The 21,641-nt window shown below is 42.9% G+C and overlaps 1 protein-coding gene across 3 annotated transcripts in view; it reads right to left on the bottom strand.

Moving 5' to 3' along the window:
- VPS13D (vacuolar protein sorting 13 homolog D) overlaps positions 1-21,641 on the bottom strand; it is a 245,173-nt gene that overhangs the window by 154,882 nt on the left and 68,650 nt on the right. For all 3 annotated transcript variants that reach the window (XM_040987935.1, XM_040987936.1, XM_040987937.1), the window contains exons 28-38: positions 21,357-21,469; positions 20,315-20,524; positions 16,859-17,118; positions 15,824-15,957; positions 13,588-13,743; positions 11,908-12,118; positions 11,379-11,453; positions 9,108-9,314; positions 7,530-7,619; positions 5,288-5,428; positions 2,839-2,961 (exon numbers count right to left, since the gene is read on the bottom strand). In XM_040987935.1, coding sequence (XP_040843869.1) covers positions 2,839-2,961; positions 5,288-5,428; positions 7,530-7,619; positions 9,108-9,314; positions 11,379-11,453; positions 11,908-12,118; positions 13,588-13,743; positions 15,824-15,957; positions 16,859-17,118; positions 20,315-20,524; positions 21,357-21,469 — 1,720 coding nt within the window. The remainder of the gene's footprint in view (positions 1-2,838; positions 2,962-5,287; positions 5,429-7,529; positions 7,620-9,107; positions 9,315-11,378; positions 11,454-11,907; positions 12,119-13,587; positions 13,744-15,823; positions 15,958-16,858; positions 17,119-20,314; positions 20,525-21,356; positions 21,470-21,641) is intronic.

The following is a 21,641-nucleotide window of genomic DNA, read 5'->3' as shown; positions in this document are numbered from 1 at the left end:
TCTTTTCTTTCTCTCTGAATTAGGAGAATAAAATGTATCAAATCTTTTCTTGAACGGAATGATAAAGGTTTGGAGATTTTTCACTTAAAGCATGTTATGATCTTAAATGGCACAGAAAAATTAACAGAAGCCAGTCACTACAGATTCTGGTGGCAGTTGCTCCAATCCAACTGGGAAACAGTAGAGCATATGCCAGTCACCGAGGGTGTCAAACATCCGGGAGGACAGGCCAGGCTGGGGCCCAGATCTAAACCACCGCCAAGGGATGACCTCACAGCGTTATCTACACCTAGTTAAGTCTGAACGCTTCAAGGATATTGAGGATGCACACTGTCATGTTTGGAATTCAACAGGGATTCAGTGAAGTGCCACCCCCAGTGCTGGCTTTCCTGGGCCAGGCCCGCAGTCAGGGCAGCAGGAGGCCCACACGCAGAGATCAGCCGCTCCCTCAGGCTGAGGAAGAGGTATTCTAAAGGCTCATTTTGAGACTGGCTTGAATAAATATGAGGAAATATGATAAAATATTATTGACTAAAATCTACAGGCTTATAATCAAATTTTTGAGTTGCAAAGTAAATGCCCAATAAGCATTTTAGCAGGTCTACAAAAATAACACAATCCTGGGATTAGCTACACTAGCTCCCAGGACTTTCCAACAAGAAATATGCTTGGAAATTTATGCACATTCAGTTATGCCTGCTTATGCCTTTAGAAGCCCAAGTAGTCATAAAAATCTCTAAGTAAATAAAGCAAGTATTAATATGGCCCTGGCATTTAACATAGATAAGGCAGCCTGCTAACTAAAGAGAGGAAAAGTTTTAAAAGGAACAGGATGAAAAAAGAAAAGTAGTAGGACAAGAAAATTCTTTCTCAAAATCCCAAAGCTTAGGCCTTCCTGTTTGCAGATTCTGGCTTTCAGAAAAACACTCTCTTGGAAACGTTGCATAGTACAGAGATCAACAAGTCTTCTGGTAGACCAGGTTATTTTCTTTAAGCACAACTGGGAAGGCTGCAGGAGGAGCCAGAGGAGAGGCTGACGACAACTGAGTGGTTCTGGCCTTGAGGTACAGCAGCAGCTGCCAGGGACACAGCGAACCAGCACAGCTGGCGTCTCTGTCCTTCCCTCCCAAGCACAGGCAGATACACCCTGAGAAGAGACGAGCCCATACAAATACTTCATACACTCAGAAAACCCATCTTCCATGGCTTGCATGCAAACCAGATGGAACACTGAAGCGTTGACGGGATCTGTGAGGTCCAGCCCGGTGTCCCAAAGAAACCACCGTGCAAGAGAGGGGCTGAGCTGGGTGACAATCACTTCGGGATAATGAAGAGCATGCAGTTAACACAATCGCCTCAGCTCTGAGGAAAACAGACCTCCATGTGAGGCAGGAGATAACGAGAGAGGACACTTTGAAGAAATTCACACTGCTTTCTTTAAAAGGCTGAGTATTTAATTATTTCAGATTCTGTTAACAATATAGGGCTCCCATTTTAAAAACTTTGATTTGCATGGGATACAGCCAAAGCCTCCATCTTTAGGTGTAGATAACTAGTGAGGATGTTTTTAAAAATTTGTGGCGCAGGGCCTGGCACAGTAGCCTAGTGGCTAAAATCCTCACCTTGCACACACCAGGATCCCATATGGGCACTGGTTCGTGTCCTGGATGCTCCACTTCCCTCCCAGCTCATGTCCTGAGAATGCAGTCGAGGACAGCCCAAAGCCTTGGGACACTGCACCCACATGGGCGACCCAGAGGAGACTTTTGGCTCCTGGCTCCAGATTGGCCCAGCTCCAGCTATTGCAGCCACTTGGGGATTGAACTTTCTCTGTCTCTCCTTCTTTTCCAGAGCTGACTTTCCAATAAAATAAAATAAATCTCTAAAAAATGTTGTGGCACAGCAGGTAAAGCTACCACTTGTGATGCTAGCACCCCAAAGAGGACTGAGTTCAGGTGCCAGCAGTCACGCTTCCAGCCCAGCACCCCTAGTGTGCCTGGGAGGTCGGAGAGCCTCGGAGGGAGTGCAGGGATGCATGTCCACGGCTGCAAGCCAGCTGGGGAGGAAGACCGGGAAATGGACATTTCTCTCTCTCTCTCTACTGTCACTCTGCCTTTCAAATAAAAACGAAAATAAAAAGAAAAGCTCTAAGCCCTAATGAGTTTCTCTAATCTTGTCGCGGATGTATGTCTGGTACAACCGTCAAGATAGCACTTGGGACGCCTGCACCCCACCTTGGGGTGCCTGGTTTCAGTCTTGGCTTTTCCACTTCCAACCCAGTTTCTTGCTGATGCACACCCTGGAAGGCAACAGTGACAGCTCACGTGCTGAGGTCCCCCCAAAGCGGGAGGCCCAGCGGAGGTCCTGGCTTTAGCCTGGCTCAGCTCTGGAGAGTGCACCAGAGGACAGAAGAGCTCTCTCTACCTGTCTTTCAATCCACCCACCTCCTTCCCTGCCAAATAACATGAAAATAAACAGATCAAATGCAGTTAAAATGTACAACCAATTGGAAATTCAATGTCATGCCAAATAAAGCACAGCTATCCAAGTGCTGGTGCTGAGGCATCCTCAGGTACACCACCTCACACACAGGCTACAGGAATTGAGCAGGAATGTCCCACACATCCTTTTTCCCCAACATAAGCAGAATTAGAACCAAAATTCAAAACTCAGTAATTCATGTCAGAAAATTCTCTCTAAAGATGAAAACGGAACTACAGATGCTACTCAGAGTTTCCTATCTGGCCCCAGGAGAACGATGGTTCCAATTTAATTTCTCAGTGAAACCTTGCTCTATCAACAGGGACTCCAGGACACATCTGCAGAGGAAGATCTTACTTTGCCCAAAACATGGAGGATCCACCGATGAGCCCATCCAGTCTTCTGACTTTGCTGCCTCTGCTTGTTCATCTTCTTTACAGTAATCCGCCATCCATGACTCCTTGGTACTCACATACTGATCTACAGCGAATCCCAAAGACATTAAAGAAAATAGAGAAAATTAGGGTTCAGGTCATACCACCGTTGTTCAGAAAACCAAGCATGTCTCCCTGGAAGGAGGGCTTCTGCTAAGCTTTGATAAGGTCACGCCATGGAAAGCCTCACCCTCCACTGCAAGGGAGCTATATGAACACAATCACGTTGCCTAAAACAAACTGCAATGCAGTTCTATGGGGAGACACATCAGACTGTCTCCACGTGGCCAAGCAGGGTAGTATACTCGAAAAAACAGGGAAATCTTCAGAGACCTGGGACCTTTGATCTAGATCCGAATAACATTCCAGACAGAAGAAACAGCATCTAGAAAGACGCTGAAGCACATGGTACATTTAGGGAAAAGTGAATACTCAGATGTGGCTTTAGCAGAGCATACTGCAGTATCACTTAACAAAGAAAGTCTGAAAAAGGAAAGAACTGGGCCTGCAAAGAGCACAGCCTGCCACAGCAAAGGAGTGGGCTGGTAGACAGAGACCAGCTGGGAGGCTATTCAAAAACCAGTAAGGACAGTGTTTGCTATGGTGGTGAGGACTCCAGCTGAGACACCTACATCTATTTCAAAGAGCCTGGGTCTGATCCCCAGCTCCGCCTCCCAACTCCACTTGTTGTTCATGTAGAGCCTGGGAGGCAGCAGCAAAAGTTCCAAGATTGGGAAGCCAGGACTGAGCTCCAGGCTCCAGCCCTCAGCCCCAGGCTACTGCGCACTACACTGCTTCACTCCCCAGATTCCCACAATAGCCAAGGCTAGACCAGCCTGAAGGCAGAAGGCAGGACCTCCATCTGAGCCTCCCCTTTGGGTGTCAGAGGCCCAAGTACTCTGGCCACTATCTTCAACCTCCCAGGAACATTAGCAGGGAAACTGGATTGAAAGCATGGAATAACCAGGAGCTGAGCCAGGGACTTGGGATGTGGGTATCCCAACTGGCACTTAACCTGTTATACCACAGATGACCTGGATGATCTGGATAATAATTTTACAATAACAGATGCACATCAGAAATACCAACAAGAATCCTTTGGAGATAAGCTCTTGCTTATGACAGATTTTCAAATAAAAGATGCTTAATCTTCAAAATTAAAAGTCTATGTAAGGTCTGGTACTATGGTGCAGCACAATAAGCCACCACCTGTAATGATGGCTTCCATTTGGGCACTGGTTTGAGTTCTAGCTTCTGATTCAGCTCCAGGAAAAATCAGAGATCTGGAAGAAGCTCCTGGCTTTTGGCTTCAGGCTCACCTAACCCTAGCCACTGTGGCCATTTAGGGAATAAACCAGTGGATAAAAGATCTCTTTCTGTCTTTCCATCTCTCTTCTCTAACTCTGCCTTTCAAACAAATAAATCTTTAAAGAAAGAGATTATATGAGAAACAATATGGGAGTCAAACTAATATGGTTTAGACATATTTAAGTATAGAAGTATCATAAAATAAGCTATTCTGTAAGTGATAGTACTGTCTAGGTAGATTAATAAATGAAATTTGATCATGATCTGATTTTAAACTTAGAAGTCAAAACCTTAGGAACTCATTTCACTGCACTTTGCTCTTTCCTTCTTATTCTAACATGAGTAACAAAATGGGTATTTCAGTAGCCTCAATCCCATACATACATACTGAAGCAAGCTGACAATTTGCAAAAGTGTGTTATGATTCAATGCCAACTACAATATTACCAAAATCAGTAAATGGTTAAAGCAACTCAGCGTGGATTTTCCTAGTGGAGGCATCTTCTACCCAACAGCAGGGTGATGCTGCTGTTCCTTTATAGGACAGACATGTAGGAAGAGAGAACTGCAAGGGCAGTGCTGGGGGGCGTGGGTGCAGGGGATTCTTATTCACTCTCTCATATCCAGAAGTATACATCTCAGTGTCAAATGGAAACATTCAGAACACACACCACTGGCCTGGCAGCACCTGCCGCAAAATCACATTGACAATGAGGTCGACATGTTACTCGACGGCAAACAACACAGGCAAGATGAAAGTCATGTCTTTATTGGATTCTTTGTGAACTTGAGAGGAAGGAATCTAAACTCACTTCCAGAACACCTAATAAGCCCTAGTGACCAAACATTAGGAGGAGAAAGTTGTGTGTCCTAATGAGTTAAGCTGCTGCTCCTGAACTGCCAGCATTAACGAGCGATGCCCAGGCTAGGGGAACAGGTGGAGAACCACGAGGCCAGCTCAGTTGTGACAGGAGAACAGCAGAGATGACCACATGAAGGTCAGTGTGGCTACCAGGAACTCAGACACAGGAAGGGACCAACTGTAAAGACAACTCCCCACTCACCAATCAGTACAGAAGTGACATTGACATCCAAGCGGGGTTTGGCCTTCACTTCCAGCTTCAGGCGAGAAGGATGGAGCCGACTAGCTGCCTGCCGCTGCCAGGATACAGAGCACGGCCAGGGTTCAATAAACGGCTCCCAACCTAGAAGTACATGGGAAGGAAGGCACCGTGCAGCAGTTATCAGAGCTCCAGGGAACCCATCTGACAAACACTCAGAAAGGACAACTAGAGCTTAATGCCTTTCTATTTGCAATTCAATTTTACCACAAAAGTACCACCTTTAGCTAGAGGTCCCCCTGCAGATGCTGCGCTGCCCAGAGGCTGCCAGGGAAGAGCAGATAGGTGCCCCTGCCATGCTTGGCAGGGGGTAGGGAGCATGTATGCCCTCTCCCACTGAGGCACAAGCAGGACCTATTGCTGAGCCACTCAAGACGGAAAAAGGTGTCTTAATTCAGGCTCAAAAAATAGTAGCATAATGACTGTTACATTTGATTCTTTGGTTGCAAGAGTGACATATTCAATGAATAAATTTGGAGGCTCATGAACTTAATATTTTCACATCTTTTAAATCTTAAAATACAGTCATAAATATGAAGGTATATAAACATCACACAGGTACAGTTTAAGGAAAACAACACAAATACACATGTACACATTCCTTTCAAGTCCCCAAGTGCCACTCCCCAATGTCGTCCCTTTTCCTCCCAATGCTTCCCACCACACTCCAAGTAAACAGTGTCTTAACATTTTGATTATGCATTTGCTTGATCTTCCTAAGTTTATCACATATATAATTTTGAAGCACATACTGACTTGTCTTTTCCTGTTTATGATCTTTACACAACAGAGTCCCTGTGCATATTCCTTTTCAAGTTTCTATTTTCCTCAATAACATGTCTTTGAGCATATTATTGCATATTTGATGTACATTGCTATGACACACTCACTGTCTTGTACTCTTACTCTAGTACACACAAACAAGTGACTCTCTGAGTGACACACCTGGAGGCAGTTTATTGCTGGGTTGGGTATACTTGAAATCAACTTTACTTGATCATGTCAAATTGTTTTCCCAACTAGTAACTGTGATATACAAGTCTAATAACAGGAACTATGGATCAAATCTTCACCAATACATAGTAATGTCAAAACTAATTTTTACCTATCTGTTGGATATGAAAAATTGTTATTTCAGTTAGTCACAGGGTAGGTGATTTACCTACAGAAATCCGAGCCAATCTGTAATGCAGAATAGCTACACTGCTCTTCTTACTTCATTTGGCACTTAGTAACCAGAATGTGTTCATTCAAAAGTAGGCAACATTTTGTTTAGGAAAATAAATCATTCTCAGAAAAAATAACTACCATACGCCCTGCAAGAGTTTCTGTCAGCTGGGAAGATTTGGGTCATTATTCTAAAGTTAAGCATTTTGAACAATAGGAAACAAGTGCTCTCTTTAACTGACTCCAGAACACAGGGAAATGCTAACTACCATAACACCGAATATGCTCCCTGCAACCACTAGCAGCAGCACAACCAAGGGAGGCTGAATTTTTCACTGACATCAAAGGGAAAAAAAATCACTCATCAGTTTACACTTCCAACTGTGTGGGACTACCGTGCTTCTCCTGCGCACAACGCTTCTGGGAAATCATTTCATTTCTCTTAAGGACAAAGAAGTGTACAGCTTAAATCACATGGCCCTAGTGCAGGCTGACTTTAAAATTTCAACCTGTTCTGGCCTTTGTCTTGGTCCTTTCGATGGCTGGAAGCAAGAAACCTGGAAACGCTTTGAAGTATAATTGAATTAAACATTCTCTAAGATTCAACCTGTCTGATGGACTGTGCCTGCTTTAGGGGGTAGGTTATCACTGACTCAGCATATACTTCCAAGGAAACAACCAAAGGGGAGTTGGAGACCTGAGGTTAAAAACACTAATGGATTTAGAGAGCCACTGAAAATTTAGCTACCTTCAGTTTTGAGCAATGTCTTCTTGCAGAATGAGTCAAACTCCAGCATGAAGAAGAATTAACCAAGAAAACATCTTTTTAAATAATTCACTTGCAACCTGATAACATTTTAGAAAAACAAAAAACTGTATCTCTGTGCCTACCAGACACTTGCTTCTAATCTTTCTCACCCTGACTCTACTCCCCTTTTCCTCAGGTAGAATTTACATCACACAAACATTTAAATTTATTTTTTAAATCCCATGACAATATATGCTTTTTCATACTGACCTGACAAAGCACGGTTATAATAATCTCCAGAAAGAGTGAAATGGGCATAGCCCTCAGGGCTGGTTCTCATGTGCTGGAGAAAATTCAGACCTGCAAGCAAAGCAAATGTTACTGTTGCAGTGGGCCAGGGGTGAGGAGCACTGCCTGCAGACGGCCCTGGAAGGACATTACCGCTAACATCAGTGGCCTCAGTGTGAGCACACACAACCCCAACTTCTGGTCAGAGACTTTGGTACCAATTTTACTTTTAAAATACACTGCATTAAGTATTAGTTATGGTGACTGTCCAGTTTTTTGGCACTTCCTTAAATGTTGTGCCTCCCAGCTCTACCACTCACATGCGTTGAAATCAGTAGGAACCTAAAAAAGATATTTCTATATAAACACATTTAGAGAATGCATAGTGTTGAGAGTAATTATGTTCTGAAAAAACACTGTTTTAACTTTCAGGATTATCATAGAAAAATAAGTAATCATCTAATTCATCTCTGTCAAAAGAACACCTATTTACAAAAATCTCCAGGGGTTACTTTAATTAAGCCAAAATCTCCAGGAACAACTTCAATTAAGTAACCCTGGCAGTCTCTAGAAGCACAGGGGAAGAGAAGTCAAGTTAAGGCCTCAGAAGCAACTAGACTTGAAGTGAAAGCAGGCTGGAAAGATGGCAAGAAAGGCAGACACAGCAGGGAGGTGTTCACTTGCTCTCCCACCTCATTGCCACAGCACCTGTGGAGATGCGCTGCAGGATAAAGCAGACCTGCCCTGGCCCTGCTCCACTAAAGAACAGCTCCTACCCAAAGAGCGCTCACCTCTGACACTGGCATGGGGACGGGCAAAGAGGTGACCTCTCCAACAAGATTCTAGGCATTTGTTAATTTTCAAGAGGTAAGTAGGTAAAAACATTATTTTCTGAACTTGTTTTTTTAAATGCCTTTAGTTAGTAATTGCATTCACTACCATTTTTAGATACATAAAATAGGTCAAGAGCTACTTAGCTACTGTTATTAACACAGTAGAATTATATCAATCACAGTTTCTACTATTCCTAAGCTACAGGCAGAAGGCCACATATGGCAAAGGCTTACAAACATCTTTAAAATACACAGTCATAACTGCAGCACAACTAGTTAAGCCATAGCTTGCAGGGCCCAGCATCCTACATGGGTGCCAGTTTGAGTACCGGTTGTTCCACTGCCAATCCAGCTCCCTGTTAACAGACTGAGTAAGCAGCAGCAGAAGACAGCCCAAGTCCTTGTGGCCCAGCAGCTATGTGGGAGACTGGGCGGGAGCTCCTAGGCCCTGGCTTCAGCCGAACCTGAGCCACTACAGCCATTTGAGGAGCTTGAGGAGTAAACCAACAGATAAAAGACCTCTCTCTCTCTAACCCTGCCTTTCAAACAAACACATAAATCTTTTTTTTTATACACATAATAAAAAGCATCTGAAAATCATCAATTAAATTTTACCCTACTGAATTTCATACTATTAAGCAGAATTCACCATGAATGCTGACATTTTAAAAGGGCCCCAGTAACTCAGCTATCACTGGGTTCATCCGAAGACCAGGACAGCACTCACGGGAGAAGGTGAGCTCAGCAAGAGGAACATCGCAGTCCATGCAGTCGTCGATGAAGCAGATGCACACGCTCTCGGCCTTGATCTCCACGCCAGAGAGGCGGGCGGCTGCCCCGGCCCCAGGGCTGTCCCGGCTGCCGGAGGCCACCGACAGAGACTTCAGGGGCTCTGCGTTCTTAAACAGCCAACTTGCTGCCTTCTTCAGTTGCCCTTCAAACAAATTTAAAAGGGATCAGCTTACACCAACTTCCACAGCTTAACCCAGCAAATTGAAAAAACCAAGTTTGTCAGGGACCTCCTGGAAAGCCCAAAGGAGCCTTGATTCCAGAAGTGTTCTCAGACTTAGCCTAACAATAGGAATCCTGTTTTGAAGTGGTAGAAGGCAGCCTTCTTTGTATCTTATGTTCAAGTTCACCACACCTGTCAGGACCTGACCCAGACCACTGACAGGAAGAACATGAGAGGATCCAGCCTCTAAAGGCTACCTGGTGCTGAAGCAGTTCATCTTCACTACCTAGCTTTGCATATTGTGGTACACTGCTTAATTGTTTTCAAATGTCCTATTGTGTGTATAATATCTTCTCAACCAATCATAAATTCCTTAAAACCAGCAACATGAGAATGGCATGTGTGTAATAAACAAGAGTTAAATACCAGCTACCTAAATATGAACAGATTGCTTAGAGTTCTACTCCTCTCAAAAGAAAAGAAAAAAAAAAAAAATCCAGAAAAGCAACACTTATAAATCACCAGAGAACATTCAGGGAACGGTGTAAGCGGTTAAGGGCATGGGATCCAGACTTGGTTCTGTATGTACCAGCTGTTGGATCAGGGTGGTACTTATCTTTTGGCACCCACATATCCACAAATAGGGCTGATCTGAGGAAAAAATACAGGGCACACTCGAAGCTTTGGCAGCAAAGGCCGGCTTGTTCAAAAGGTGTGATAAACCCCAGCTCTATTACCAGCCTTACTAATGATAGCATGAAGTTTTAGATACTAAAGAAAACAAATTAACAAAGACACAGAGTTTCTTAGACATTTTTTAAATGTGCTTTCACTGTTAAAGAAAAGAGTGAAAGGCACGGAAAAGGTAAACTTAATTAAGGGTTACATTTTAGATAAAGGTTATCCAATATCTAAAAATTTCTGGGACTGTTTCAGACTCCAGATTCTGGTCAATTCACAAATAAACAATGAGGCACTTCAGGCCCAGCCTTTTCAGAAAAAAGACTTGTCAAGTCCACTACATGGCATGAAAAATTTAATATACACATTTATCCAGTGGCTATAATTCTGGGTCTATCAAGGGCATCGTTAAAAGACAAAAGTTCACACCAAAAATATGCTTACTACACAACTATGTATATTAAAAAAAAAAAGAAAAACAAGTGAAAGGTTAGAAAGTATAATATATTCTTAGAGCTAATGTAAAAAGAAATCAGTTTACAAAAGATTTAATGATATAGAAAGATGCTAATGTAATATTAAGTAACCATAATAAAATATTTCAATAAAATACTACTTAAAAAGCCTGTAAGACTATATTTACCACATAATCTACCAGTTTACAAAATGTACGTGTACAGAAGTGGATGGCTGAGCACAGCACAGAGAATCAGACAGGGAGAGGGCACCCACAGGTGTAAGGAACTCAAGGAAACACAACCTTGGGAGCATTTCCTGACTCGGGAAAAAACCCGGGCTTGGAGTCAGGGCCTACCTCAAACCAACTGGGGCCTCACTAACACAAGCTTCCATAACCTGAGCCAGTTTCCTCAGCTGAAGCAAAGCTCACCGCTAGAGCCATGAGCTAGGAAGTCAACAGGGAATCCAAGAGACAGGCCTATAGGAACTCAGCGAGTGCAGGAAGCAGTACTGGCACATCCACTATTACCACCACCTTTTGTGCCAATGGCTCACAGTGTGCCATGCAGGTGCTTCTCAAGCACTTACACACGATGAAGTATTTACATAAACCCTCTGAATGGTGTCTCCTGAACCTCATTTCACAGACAACAGAGCACTAAGGTCCAGGAGACCGAGCATTGGGCTCACACTCATTCATGAATGGTTGAGATGGGGCAAACCCAGGATCCAACCCAAGCAGTCAGCTCCAGAGCCCACTTTCTTGTCCCCAAGAAATCATTAACTATCTAAAATGCAGAGACATGTGGGGGGTCTTCCAGACAGGCAGCAGCACAGAGAGAGGAGAGGGAAAGGAAGCATATTCTAGATACAAGCACTAGGTCATGGAACCTTCATTCAAATTACCTTGACACACCAGCAGGGCTTTGCGACAGTCCTCCATGCTGAATCCCAGCTCCTGCAGTCTTGCCAATTGTAACTCTAAGGAACAATTTTATGGAAATTAATCCACAGACTAACTTAAGAAATTCAGACATTGGCAATCAACATATTTCAGTTCCATATGTAAAATGGACTTTTCATTGAAGGCTTCCAGCAAATGTACCTGACATGTAAAGTCTTTCCCTTATATTGCCTATGTTTTTAAAAGTTTAAAACTAAGTATTATCCACATAACTTGGAGGAAAATACTTATGGTTTAAAACTAAATTTTAGCATTATCCATATAATTCCAGAATTAATTGCAAGAAGAAAAACAGCATAGGCTTCAGCGGTTCTTTTAGGGTACTTGGTTTGTTTTTAAATTAAAAAAAAAATTAGAGTCATGACTCACAATTACACTTAATGACATACAATTAGATTCTGAACAAGTTTAAGATTAAAAAGGGAAAATGGTTGGTAGTAGCACTGGGTGGGTTTAATGTCAGACACCTACCCAAGACCGGATCTAAGCTATGTCTTGTCCCTTCTCTGATTTCTTCTCCAACTCGAGCTGTGCCCGAGAGGTGACTGCCAACAGAGTCTGACTCCGAGGCCACTGGCTCCGGCACCGCAGCACTAGCTTGCTCTGGGATGGATTTCGCAATGGCAAGAAACAGCTGAACATCATTATATGACAGTCTGATATCCAGGGCTTGCAACTGAATCTAAAAAATGCAAAAGGTAGCACATTTTTAGAGGTACTTGGTTTTACATCCACACTTTAACAGATAGAATTCATATTTTAAGTTTTAAAAGTCCTCACTTAAAAGATTTTTCTCACTTAAACACTGCAAAGATCTTGAAAGTAAGCAGTAATAACCATGAAGTAGGACAGCCTTGAGCTTAAATGGTCACATAACTGCACCAAATAAAAATATGAAGCTAGAATAATTGCTGTAACATTTAATATGTCAGCAGGATGATTTCCATGCAAGTGCATTAATCATGAACAGGAAGGATCAGAGAACGGCTTGGTGGAAACAAGAATATAGATCAGTAACACGTCCTAATCCATTTGGTATGGATATAATTAATTTTTTAAATTTTTAAACTAAGGAACAAAATTTATCTTTTCTTTCTTTTTTTTTTTAAGATTTATTTATTTTTATTACAAAGTCAGATATACAGAGAGGATGAGAAATAGAGAGGAAGATCTTTCGTCTGTCGATTCACTCCCAAGTGACCGCAACAGCCGGTGCTGTGCTGATCCGAAGCCAGGAGCCAGCAATTTCTTCCAGGTCTCCCACAGGGGTGCAGGATCCCAAAGCATTGGGCTGTCCTCGACTGCTTTCCCAGGCCACAAGCACGGAGATGGATGAGAAGTGGAGCTTCTGGGATTAGAACTGGTGCCCATATGGGATCCTGGCGCGTTCAAGGCAAGGACTTTAGCCACTAGGCCACGCCGCCGGGCCCTATCTTTTCTTTCTTTAAACATAATTTTGAACATATCAACTTAGACACAGACAAAGGGTGTTTCCTGAAATCCAGTCTTCCTCAGAGATTAGCAATTTGGCTGCCGGTGGGGAGGCTACAGCAGCCTCCCTGCCAGAACACTAAGAACGGCAATGCCACAGAACCATCAGAACATGCAGTGTGCTGCCTCGTTCACTTTTTATCTGCCCATGAGACACTACTAAGACAAAAATACCCAAAGGCTTTTCTCGCTTTTTCAATCTTCTATGGTGCAAATAGACTATTTCCTTCAACCAATTCATGAAAACACCAAACTAACTCTCCCTTGTCTGGCTATACCCTCTGGTCCTCTGCCATTGCCTGCACAGCTGACTGGCCTGGTCCAACAGCTTCTGTTTCCACAAAGACTTTGCTTTGTAACATCAAATGTTTTTCCTCTTCCACTCTGCCAACTGACAAGCCGCACTTCCCCAGGGACTCACCCGACCTTGAGCTCCACTCACAGTAAATACCCCTGCCTACTCTGAGTTCTGCTTCCTGTAAATTGTCACAGAAGTTCAACGTGGCATCAGGCAACAAGAAGGTCTTTTCTCCTCCCCAAATCTCCTAGGACAGAAATAGAACCAAATCTCTGTACTGCCTCTGCCCAGTTGAGCCTGGGAGAAGCTGACAACGGAAGGTGTTTGAGTGGGTTCTAGAGTGAGAGATCCTTCACCATTACCTCCAAGACAGGCGGAAAATCTTCACTATTGAATGCATCCATCAGTCCCGAGCTGTTCTGGTAAGAAGAATTCCCCACCAGCTCCACCTGAATTTGTACCGGATCGATAATTGAAAGTGCTGTCTCTTGTTCATTCCCAAGTCGGCATGAAAACACCTAGAGAACAAAATGCAGAGGGCAGGGATGACTAGGCATCAGTCCTGTATCATCACAAGGCCCACGGCAAGTACCGAGAGCACACACAAGCACACACGCTGAGAAAGGGGGTCCTGGAAAATTCATCCCAAAAGCCATGACGATCTCACATCTTTGTACCCCAAATTCCTAACTTCTCTTTAGAAACTGGGTTAATAATGCAAAATACAGAAAAGTTCACAGAGCTCTTTCTCAGATGTTCAAGTATATAAAATAAAAATTTTTGACAAAAAAAATAAACCACAACAAAGGGATATCGTTTCTGTTTTACGGAACATTTGTTGCCATTTAGAAATGAGTGTTAAACAGATTATATGGAGTGAAAGAAGACAGTTATAGCACAGGTAATATGAAACGATAGCCCAAAGCAAATAGTACTACTCCATGACTTTCTATTTTCAGAAAAAAAAAATCAAATGTCAATAGAGGTTACCTATGTGTAGTAAAGGTGACTTTCCCTTTCCTTAACTAAAAATAAATACATGAATTATTAAAGCCGGATGGTAGATACCTAGATGTTCACTACATTATTCTGCTTATCTTACATGTTTAGAATATTCTATAACAAAATGCTACAAGAAATAATCATCATTTGTGGGGAGAGAGAGAAGGCAGGAGGACTCCCAGGCTAACACTGTGCTTAGCAGTGCACACAGCAAGGAAGGTACCATTTGTTTTAGGCTCTTTTGTCCCTTCTCCTCCCCTTGAGGGTTTGTCCTAACCTAACTGAAAAGCACAACACTGAGCAGAGCTTCCAAGGGTCTCCAACATCTTGCCCTGCAGCTTTACTGAGGCTGTGAAGCAAGGAAGTTTCATCTTCCTTGCAGGGCTTCTGCCATACAAACTCAGCTGTGCTTGACAGCTCATTCATCAACCACCCACATTTCTCATTCAAAGCGGGTAGTGCGGTGGTTTGGAAAGAAAATTGAACTGAGATTTCAAGATCAACTCACATCACATCAGCATGTAAATCTTTCCTCTCACACTGAGCCTTCTTTACATGAGAAAACAAGTGGCCAAGAAAAGAGGTGTGGAGGCCAGCGCTGTGGTACAGCACATGCTGCTGCTGCTTAGGACTGGGAAGGCAGCAGCTGACAGCCCAAGTTCTTGGGTTCCTACCACCCACACGAGAGATTCGGATGGAAGTAGATGCAAGATCTTTCAATCCCTCCCCCTAATATTTCTGCCTTCCAAATCAATCTATCAATATTTATTTAAATATGTGACATATCTATAAGTTTTATTCATTTATATTTATATTTAACACATCTCCCCACAAAAGCATAACATATTGCTCATCCAACCTCTGAGCAACACAGGTGGAAAGAAAAGGCAGGAACAGTTCAGGAGTAGAGGGAGAGGAACCCAGCCCAACTCTTCTCACATTGTAACGAGAGGAATGTGAGCGGAGATCAGGGAATTAAGAACATGTGATGGAATCAAGAAGCTGTCACATTCCCTTGGCTTGGAAAGAGACAGCAGGTTTTGCTTAGTACTGCAGATGAAATTTCTAGCTACAAAGGCTACTCCAGTACAAAGGATCTCCACGAGACGACATCAGAACCTAAAGCACCACGGTCAGAGATGTACTCTGGGACTACACGTGCTTCTCCAGCCTTTTCATAGATCAGATATTCCAAAAGTTAGAAACTACCCAAGATCCTTCACACCTTTTATGTAAACACGTTTCCATTACCCAAAAGCCCTAGATCTTCCCAGGACAGTACTTGGTGTGGGGAAAGGAGATCTGCTGCCTCATGTTTACAAATCTGCCATGAAGCAGACCTACAGAACTAGAGGCCTCAACAAGCTGCCTGACAGGCTTTCAGGGACGAGAAGAGAAGAGAAGGGGCTAAGAGAGAAAGTCGCTCCATCGGTTTACAGCCTAACATTGCAGGTCTGAATTCACATATTACAGTAACTCAGTAACTTCAGAACATTGCAAGAACCCTCCAAATCCATGAGTTCTTTTCCCTCACATGATAATGCTTTTCTTCAGAGCTAAACATGTGATGGTGTGATCAACTCACAAAATTCTTACCTCAATGCCAAACAAACTGCCTGAAAAGGGGCGGTCAACAAAGCGGGGCTTGTAGGTGAGCACTGTGGTGCCTTTCAGAATGACGGCATTGGTATCGAAGCAGGACACATCTTCAACGACCACAAACTCCGTGCCTGCAATGGAAGCAATGGCAATCGACCCAAGGTTAGGTTTCTCTCTGAAGCATCTATTTTTAAGCTGGAGAGAGAAACTACATCCCAGTCCTCTGGGAAGGCTGACAGACACTCAGAAACCCTGGAAAGCATCCTTTCTCCAAGTAGCACCTTGCTAGAAAACCTCAGGAGGTGGACTCAGATACTAGAATTGGTTAGACATCATAAGCACTATGCTGGATCTATGCAGCTGGTCCAGTTGTTCACACAGAACATAGACTCATTCAAGCTTGAGATTTTTTAAGCCAGCAGGCAGTTTTCCAAATTCATTCACACACGGCAAATTCACTCTGTTGCACACGGTGCTTTTGTAAAAAATCATCTGCAGCTCAAGCATCTGTGCCTGAATCCATTTAAAACGTGTTGTGCTACCAAGTTGCATCAAGACCACTGAGAAGCAGGCAGAGGGTATGACAAACAGCCCTCCTGACACAAACCCCACAGATGCACCGGGCGAGCTCTCTAGTTAAAGGAAAACAAAAGGAAGTCCATCTGTAAAGGGATAGAAAGTAACAACCCTCTGACTGATTCACCCTCAAAAGCAATTTTTCCAAGGCACTACATTTGCCAAGATTCAGTTAAGATCCATGTGTTGGGTCCTAAAGATCAATCAGAAATTAAAACCAGACTTCACATTGGGGAAAAAAACACCAGTGTTCAGCCAGGTGCTCAGGCCAGGTACACACACACTGTCAGAGGAACAAGAGACTCTGAAACCATGCAGTCCTTTAGTCTTAAAAGATGCAAATGTATATGGGCTCATGTCAAAAATGAAAAGCATTAAGAGAAATTATCCAATAAGACAGAGATTGAGTCTGACAGCTAAACTCAGAACCAGTGAGCTCTGCCTACGTATATTCACCTGTTACATTGATCTTGACCTCCAGATGTCTTTCATTAGACACAGGAAGGGAGGACCGCTTGGTAACTACTCCGCTCTTCACAGTTTTGGGAACCACAGTGGATTCACTGCTAGAGTGCCGGTGACGAGGAGTAACATTCTGTTTCTTAATATCACTGGGAGTATGAAGAAAATCATGGACTAACAGGAGCCAATCAAATATGAGAAACACACGAAGATTGTTGAGAACTACTGTAAAACAGGAGGAATCCTTGGTAGACCTATGAGAATAAAGAATAGGACAAAGAAAAAAATGACATTTTAATGATCTGCAAATGTATTACGCATTCCTGGCAAAGGGCATACAGTATTTTCTAAACTGATAGCTTTGAGAGTCAATAAACATTCAACACTGGCTTAATAATATATTCAGTATATGCTTTTCAAAGGGTAACATCATATTTTTTTAATCAAGAAGGAATATGCTAAGAAAAAACAATATTGGGTAGCTTAGTGGTTCTCAACCAGGGCAGTTTTGCTCCCAAGGAGACATTTGGCATTGTCTGGAGGTATTTGTTATCCCTCAGAAGAGGTTGCTGCTGGCAGCTAACAGAAGCCAGGATATTGCTAACCATCCCACAATTAATAGGACATCCCCACAACAGAGAAATTTTTATCCAAAATCTCAGTGCAGGTTGAGTAACCCTGATCTGAAAACCCCAAATCCAAACTATTTAAGCACCAACATGATGCAGTTTCATGTTTGGGAGTTTTATAGATTAGGCATGCTAAATCAAGTCAAGTCTATGCAAGTGCTCCAAAATCTAATACAAAAATCCCCCATGTGAAATGCAGAGGGGATGCTTGCCTGCAGTGCAAAGGCTGTGAGATTCTGCCGAAGCAGAAGAAGTACAGTCTGTGGAGTCAGAAGCCCAGATCCAACCACTGTCACTTCCAAGCCGTGCTAGTCACTCTATCCTCCCTGTTGGCTTCCTCACGTACGAGGAATGTTCACATGCTAAGAGAGAACACCCCAGGCAAAGAGGAGGCACCTTTATAACACACCAAGCTTACAAAACACCAGATGATGTCTCCAGAAGATGGGATGGGAGAGCCTAGATATTTTAGTTTGAAAAGGACAAATAAGATGACATTTATCATGAGTATTTCCTCAATAGGGAAAATGTAGAACTGGGTGGAGTTTTATGGTCCTCATTACCCTAAATTTCCTATTTGACATAAAAACCCAGACTTTGAGGTCTTGCCTGAATCCATGGAGTGGCCAGGAGCTTGGTTCAAGCCTCTCTGATAGACAGAAGAAACGAGGCCTAGGAAAGCTTCAACGGTGTCTCCCAGATTAAATCTGGCTTTCCAAACCCACAGCAGGAACTCCCCTGCCCTGCAAGGCATGCCCATTTGAGGGAGGCTCATCTGAAAGCACTGCTAGACTGGTCTAAGTGCCCCACTTCTGCTGAACCTGGCTCACTGCCTCTGGTAAAAGGGCAGCATGCTACATGTCTCCTTCTCACAGGCCAGCATTCTTCAGAAACACTCCATCCTTTTGTAATACAGAAAAAATGTTGCCCTCAGTAAAATTTTTCCACCCCATTTTGAACACAGCTTGTCAGAGCTCAGCACAAACTGGAAAGTCAGAGTGTGTCAGATCCTTTTCTGGAAAATATGTCAAGCCTTTAAACACTGTGAAGTGATTTATATTTGACATGCAAAATCCCAACAGAAGAGTAATTCTCTTTGAGACACGGAAAGCGTTCTGAAGTTCCAATCAAGAGAATGAATGTTTTACTCTGCTCACCAACAATGCTATTTCTGTTAGCAAGAGCCAAGGTAAGACTTTATTACTTGCTCCAAGAAATGTTAAAGCTTTAGAATACAAATAAAGATATTTCAAGGCTTTTTATATATTTCAAACAAGTTCAATAAGGCAAGCAGCTAGAAGCTCCATAAGCTAGATCAGTGAAAATCAAGCACACCCAAAAAACAAAAAACAGTTATTTTCATGAACCAAATACATATACAAACTTTTTTGGTATATGTATATATTTTTGTATATGTATATATGTATATACACACAAACTTTCTGTTCAAATAAACTATTCAAAAAAAGAAAAAGAAAAAGAAGTTCAAGATATAACCACCTTCACTTCTAACTGCAATCAAGCAACCAGCAGCCTGAAAACCATCAGAAAGGACCTGGGCTTTCATGTCAGAGACCAAGGCCTGAGTTCAGACTACTTTAGCTGTGTGTCCTTAGAAGAGTTACTTAGCCCTTCCCCAAGTTTCTGTCTGCATTTATAAAGTCAAAATCACCCTTTAAGCAGACTTGTGAGGCTTCGCTGACAATAAGTGAAGCACCCAACTCACAACAGACCCCAGAAGCAGACAGAGAGCATTCCCCCTACTGAGCCTTTCCAGAGTTCAGGAAGAAGTCTGTCTTCCTTCCTGGACTTCTTTAAAGGCATTCAGGGAGAGTGGAATCCCCACTGCCCTCCTCACACCAAATCCTACACATGCAATACAGAATAGTCTCAATGCTTTTTGTTGTTGTTGCTGTTGTTCAGATTTTCCCCAGCCTTACTATTAAATGGTTTTTATTTATAATATGTCAGATGACATCAAGAACTAATAGAATGAAACTGACATTGGTTCCAGAGATGTCCTTTTGGGATTTTCGCTGAAGAATTTCTTGAGAGCAGATCTAATTTTTCAGGTTCCAGGCCTATGCTCATTTGGTCATAAAATCTCACTAGAGCAGAGCTAAGTGAGTAACAGTGACAGCCACCATCTTTACCAAGCAACACGCCAGAACCACTCATATTATCATGTCCAGTTGGAAGGTAGGTATAGTTACAGCAGTGGAAACTGAGGCCCAAAGAGGCCAGACAACTTGCCCTGAAACACACAGCTGAGCGGTAAATCTGAGGTTGTGAGACCATGATTGTCTGATTCCAAAGCCTTCACTGCACATACACCATCCTGCCTTCCACAACACAAAGGAAAAAAAAAAATGTACTTCAAAAAGGTAAAACTTTCTTTATACAGGGAAATCAATGACACTTAAATAAACAGATGTAATTCAAATCCAAACCATCTTCCCTTCCACTATTTTCATAGGCCAAGAATCTTTTTTTTTCCCCTAAGTCAGCATAACTTTTTCACTTTATAAATCCTAACAAGCTATGGTTTATAGGCAGGTTGATCTTCAAAAATCATGTTTTGGTTTTCAAAAATTTTTCATTTTCAAAATTTGATTCAATACTAATCTTTAAAGGCAACAGAGACATCTTTTGGTCACAAGAGGTAACTGCAAGGTAACAGAAGTTACATGTTAACACATGACACGCTGCGCTGGGACTCTGTGGTTCCCTGATGTTCTAAAGCCGGAACACACTGGGCCCCCACTGGACACACAGGAAACGACTCCACAGAGAAAGGCCACTTCAGGTTCTGCTCCTGTACCTGAAATGCAGCTCAATCTGAATAGATCCTTGAGTGGTGCTGCTCTTGGAAGGCTGGAAGATGCAACTGAACACATTGGCTGTGCCAGGACTGGCCTTCTGCCCAGCACAGCGAGTGTCAAAGGCCAGCATAGAATGGGAAACTAAGTTAATGGACTTAGTCTGGTTGGAAAAGCTCTCATAGAGCAGTCTGCATTTCTTGAAGTCAAATCTAAGAAGGAGAAAGCAAACAAGATGTTAAACATAATATCCATTTCACATAATCAAGAAAGCAGATCACAAGTCAAAAGCAGCTACAAACAACAAGGGGTAAAGAAACAAGCTAAAATCCAAACTTTTTAGGTAAAATTTCTAAAGTTTTGCAATGTTGGCCAGAGAGGCAGTCAGTACTGCCTCACAACACTCAGTAAGCTGGTCTCTACTGCTGGCTCCAGGCAGGCCCACGCGCTAGCTCCCCGCAGTTTGCAAGAGCATTCCATTGTCATTTAGGACCATTACAGAGCCCCTGTGTTTCTCTCAGAATCATCAGAATGCTGGCTGCTCTGTCATCCTTAATACAATGAGACAAACAGCCTAATCCCCACAGTGATCAGGTGCCAAGATTACGGGGAAGTCACTGTAGGAAGCCACTGGTATTTGAGGGCAAATAAACAACCCTTTCATTTTTAATTAACTAATTAATTTGCTTATTTGTTGTTGAGATCGATAGAGGGTATGGATGCCTACAAGGGCCTCTGGAGCCAGGGATATAATAGTGAAGGCTGCAGGGACACAGACCCTTGAGCAACCACCTGCTGCTTCCCCAGTCGGGACAGGGATTAAAGAGTGCAGTCAGGCATCAAAGCAAAGCACTCCAATTCAGGATGCTACACCTGAACTGCTAGGCTAAATGCCTGTCCTGAATTTAAACATTTACAAAGCACTACGTAGACTAACCGAAGGGCCCTTAGAAAGCCACACTCTTTGATTCAATGCAAATGAAACTGCATGTACTCTTTGCATCCACTGTCATCAACAGTAGAACAACAGGTTTAAAGCCATACCTGGCCAGGGAGCTGGCACTTTCCTTTCCTTTTGGATCTTTAAGCTCCAGGCTTACATTTACCATGTCCACAAGGAAGCACATGCCGGTGTACACTTCTCCACTGAGAACAGTCTGCAAAAGGAAAATGCTGCTCAACACAGAGTTGATGGCATCAATGTAAACTAGGTCAGTAAGCCAAGAAAGCCGCCTGGCTTGTCACCTTCTTCGTCCAGGTGATGCTCAACAACATGTGCCTAGGCGGATCATCCGCTTAAAACTGTGAGAGTTACAGAACATAAAGTCT

The sequence above is a fragment of the Ochotona curzoniae genome, unplaced genomic scaffold (assembly GCF_017591425.1).
Source record: "Ochotona curzoniae isolate NIBS_2020 unplaced genomic scaffold, NIBS_Ocur_1.0 contig_4792, whole genome shotgun sequence".
In the NCBI taxonomy this organism is placed as follows: domain Eukaryota; kingdom Metazoa; phylum Chordata; class Mammalia; order Lagomorpha; family Ochotonidae; genus Ochotona; species Ochotona curzoniae.
This window is presented reverse-complemented; position numbering and strand designations above follow the sequence as displayed.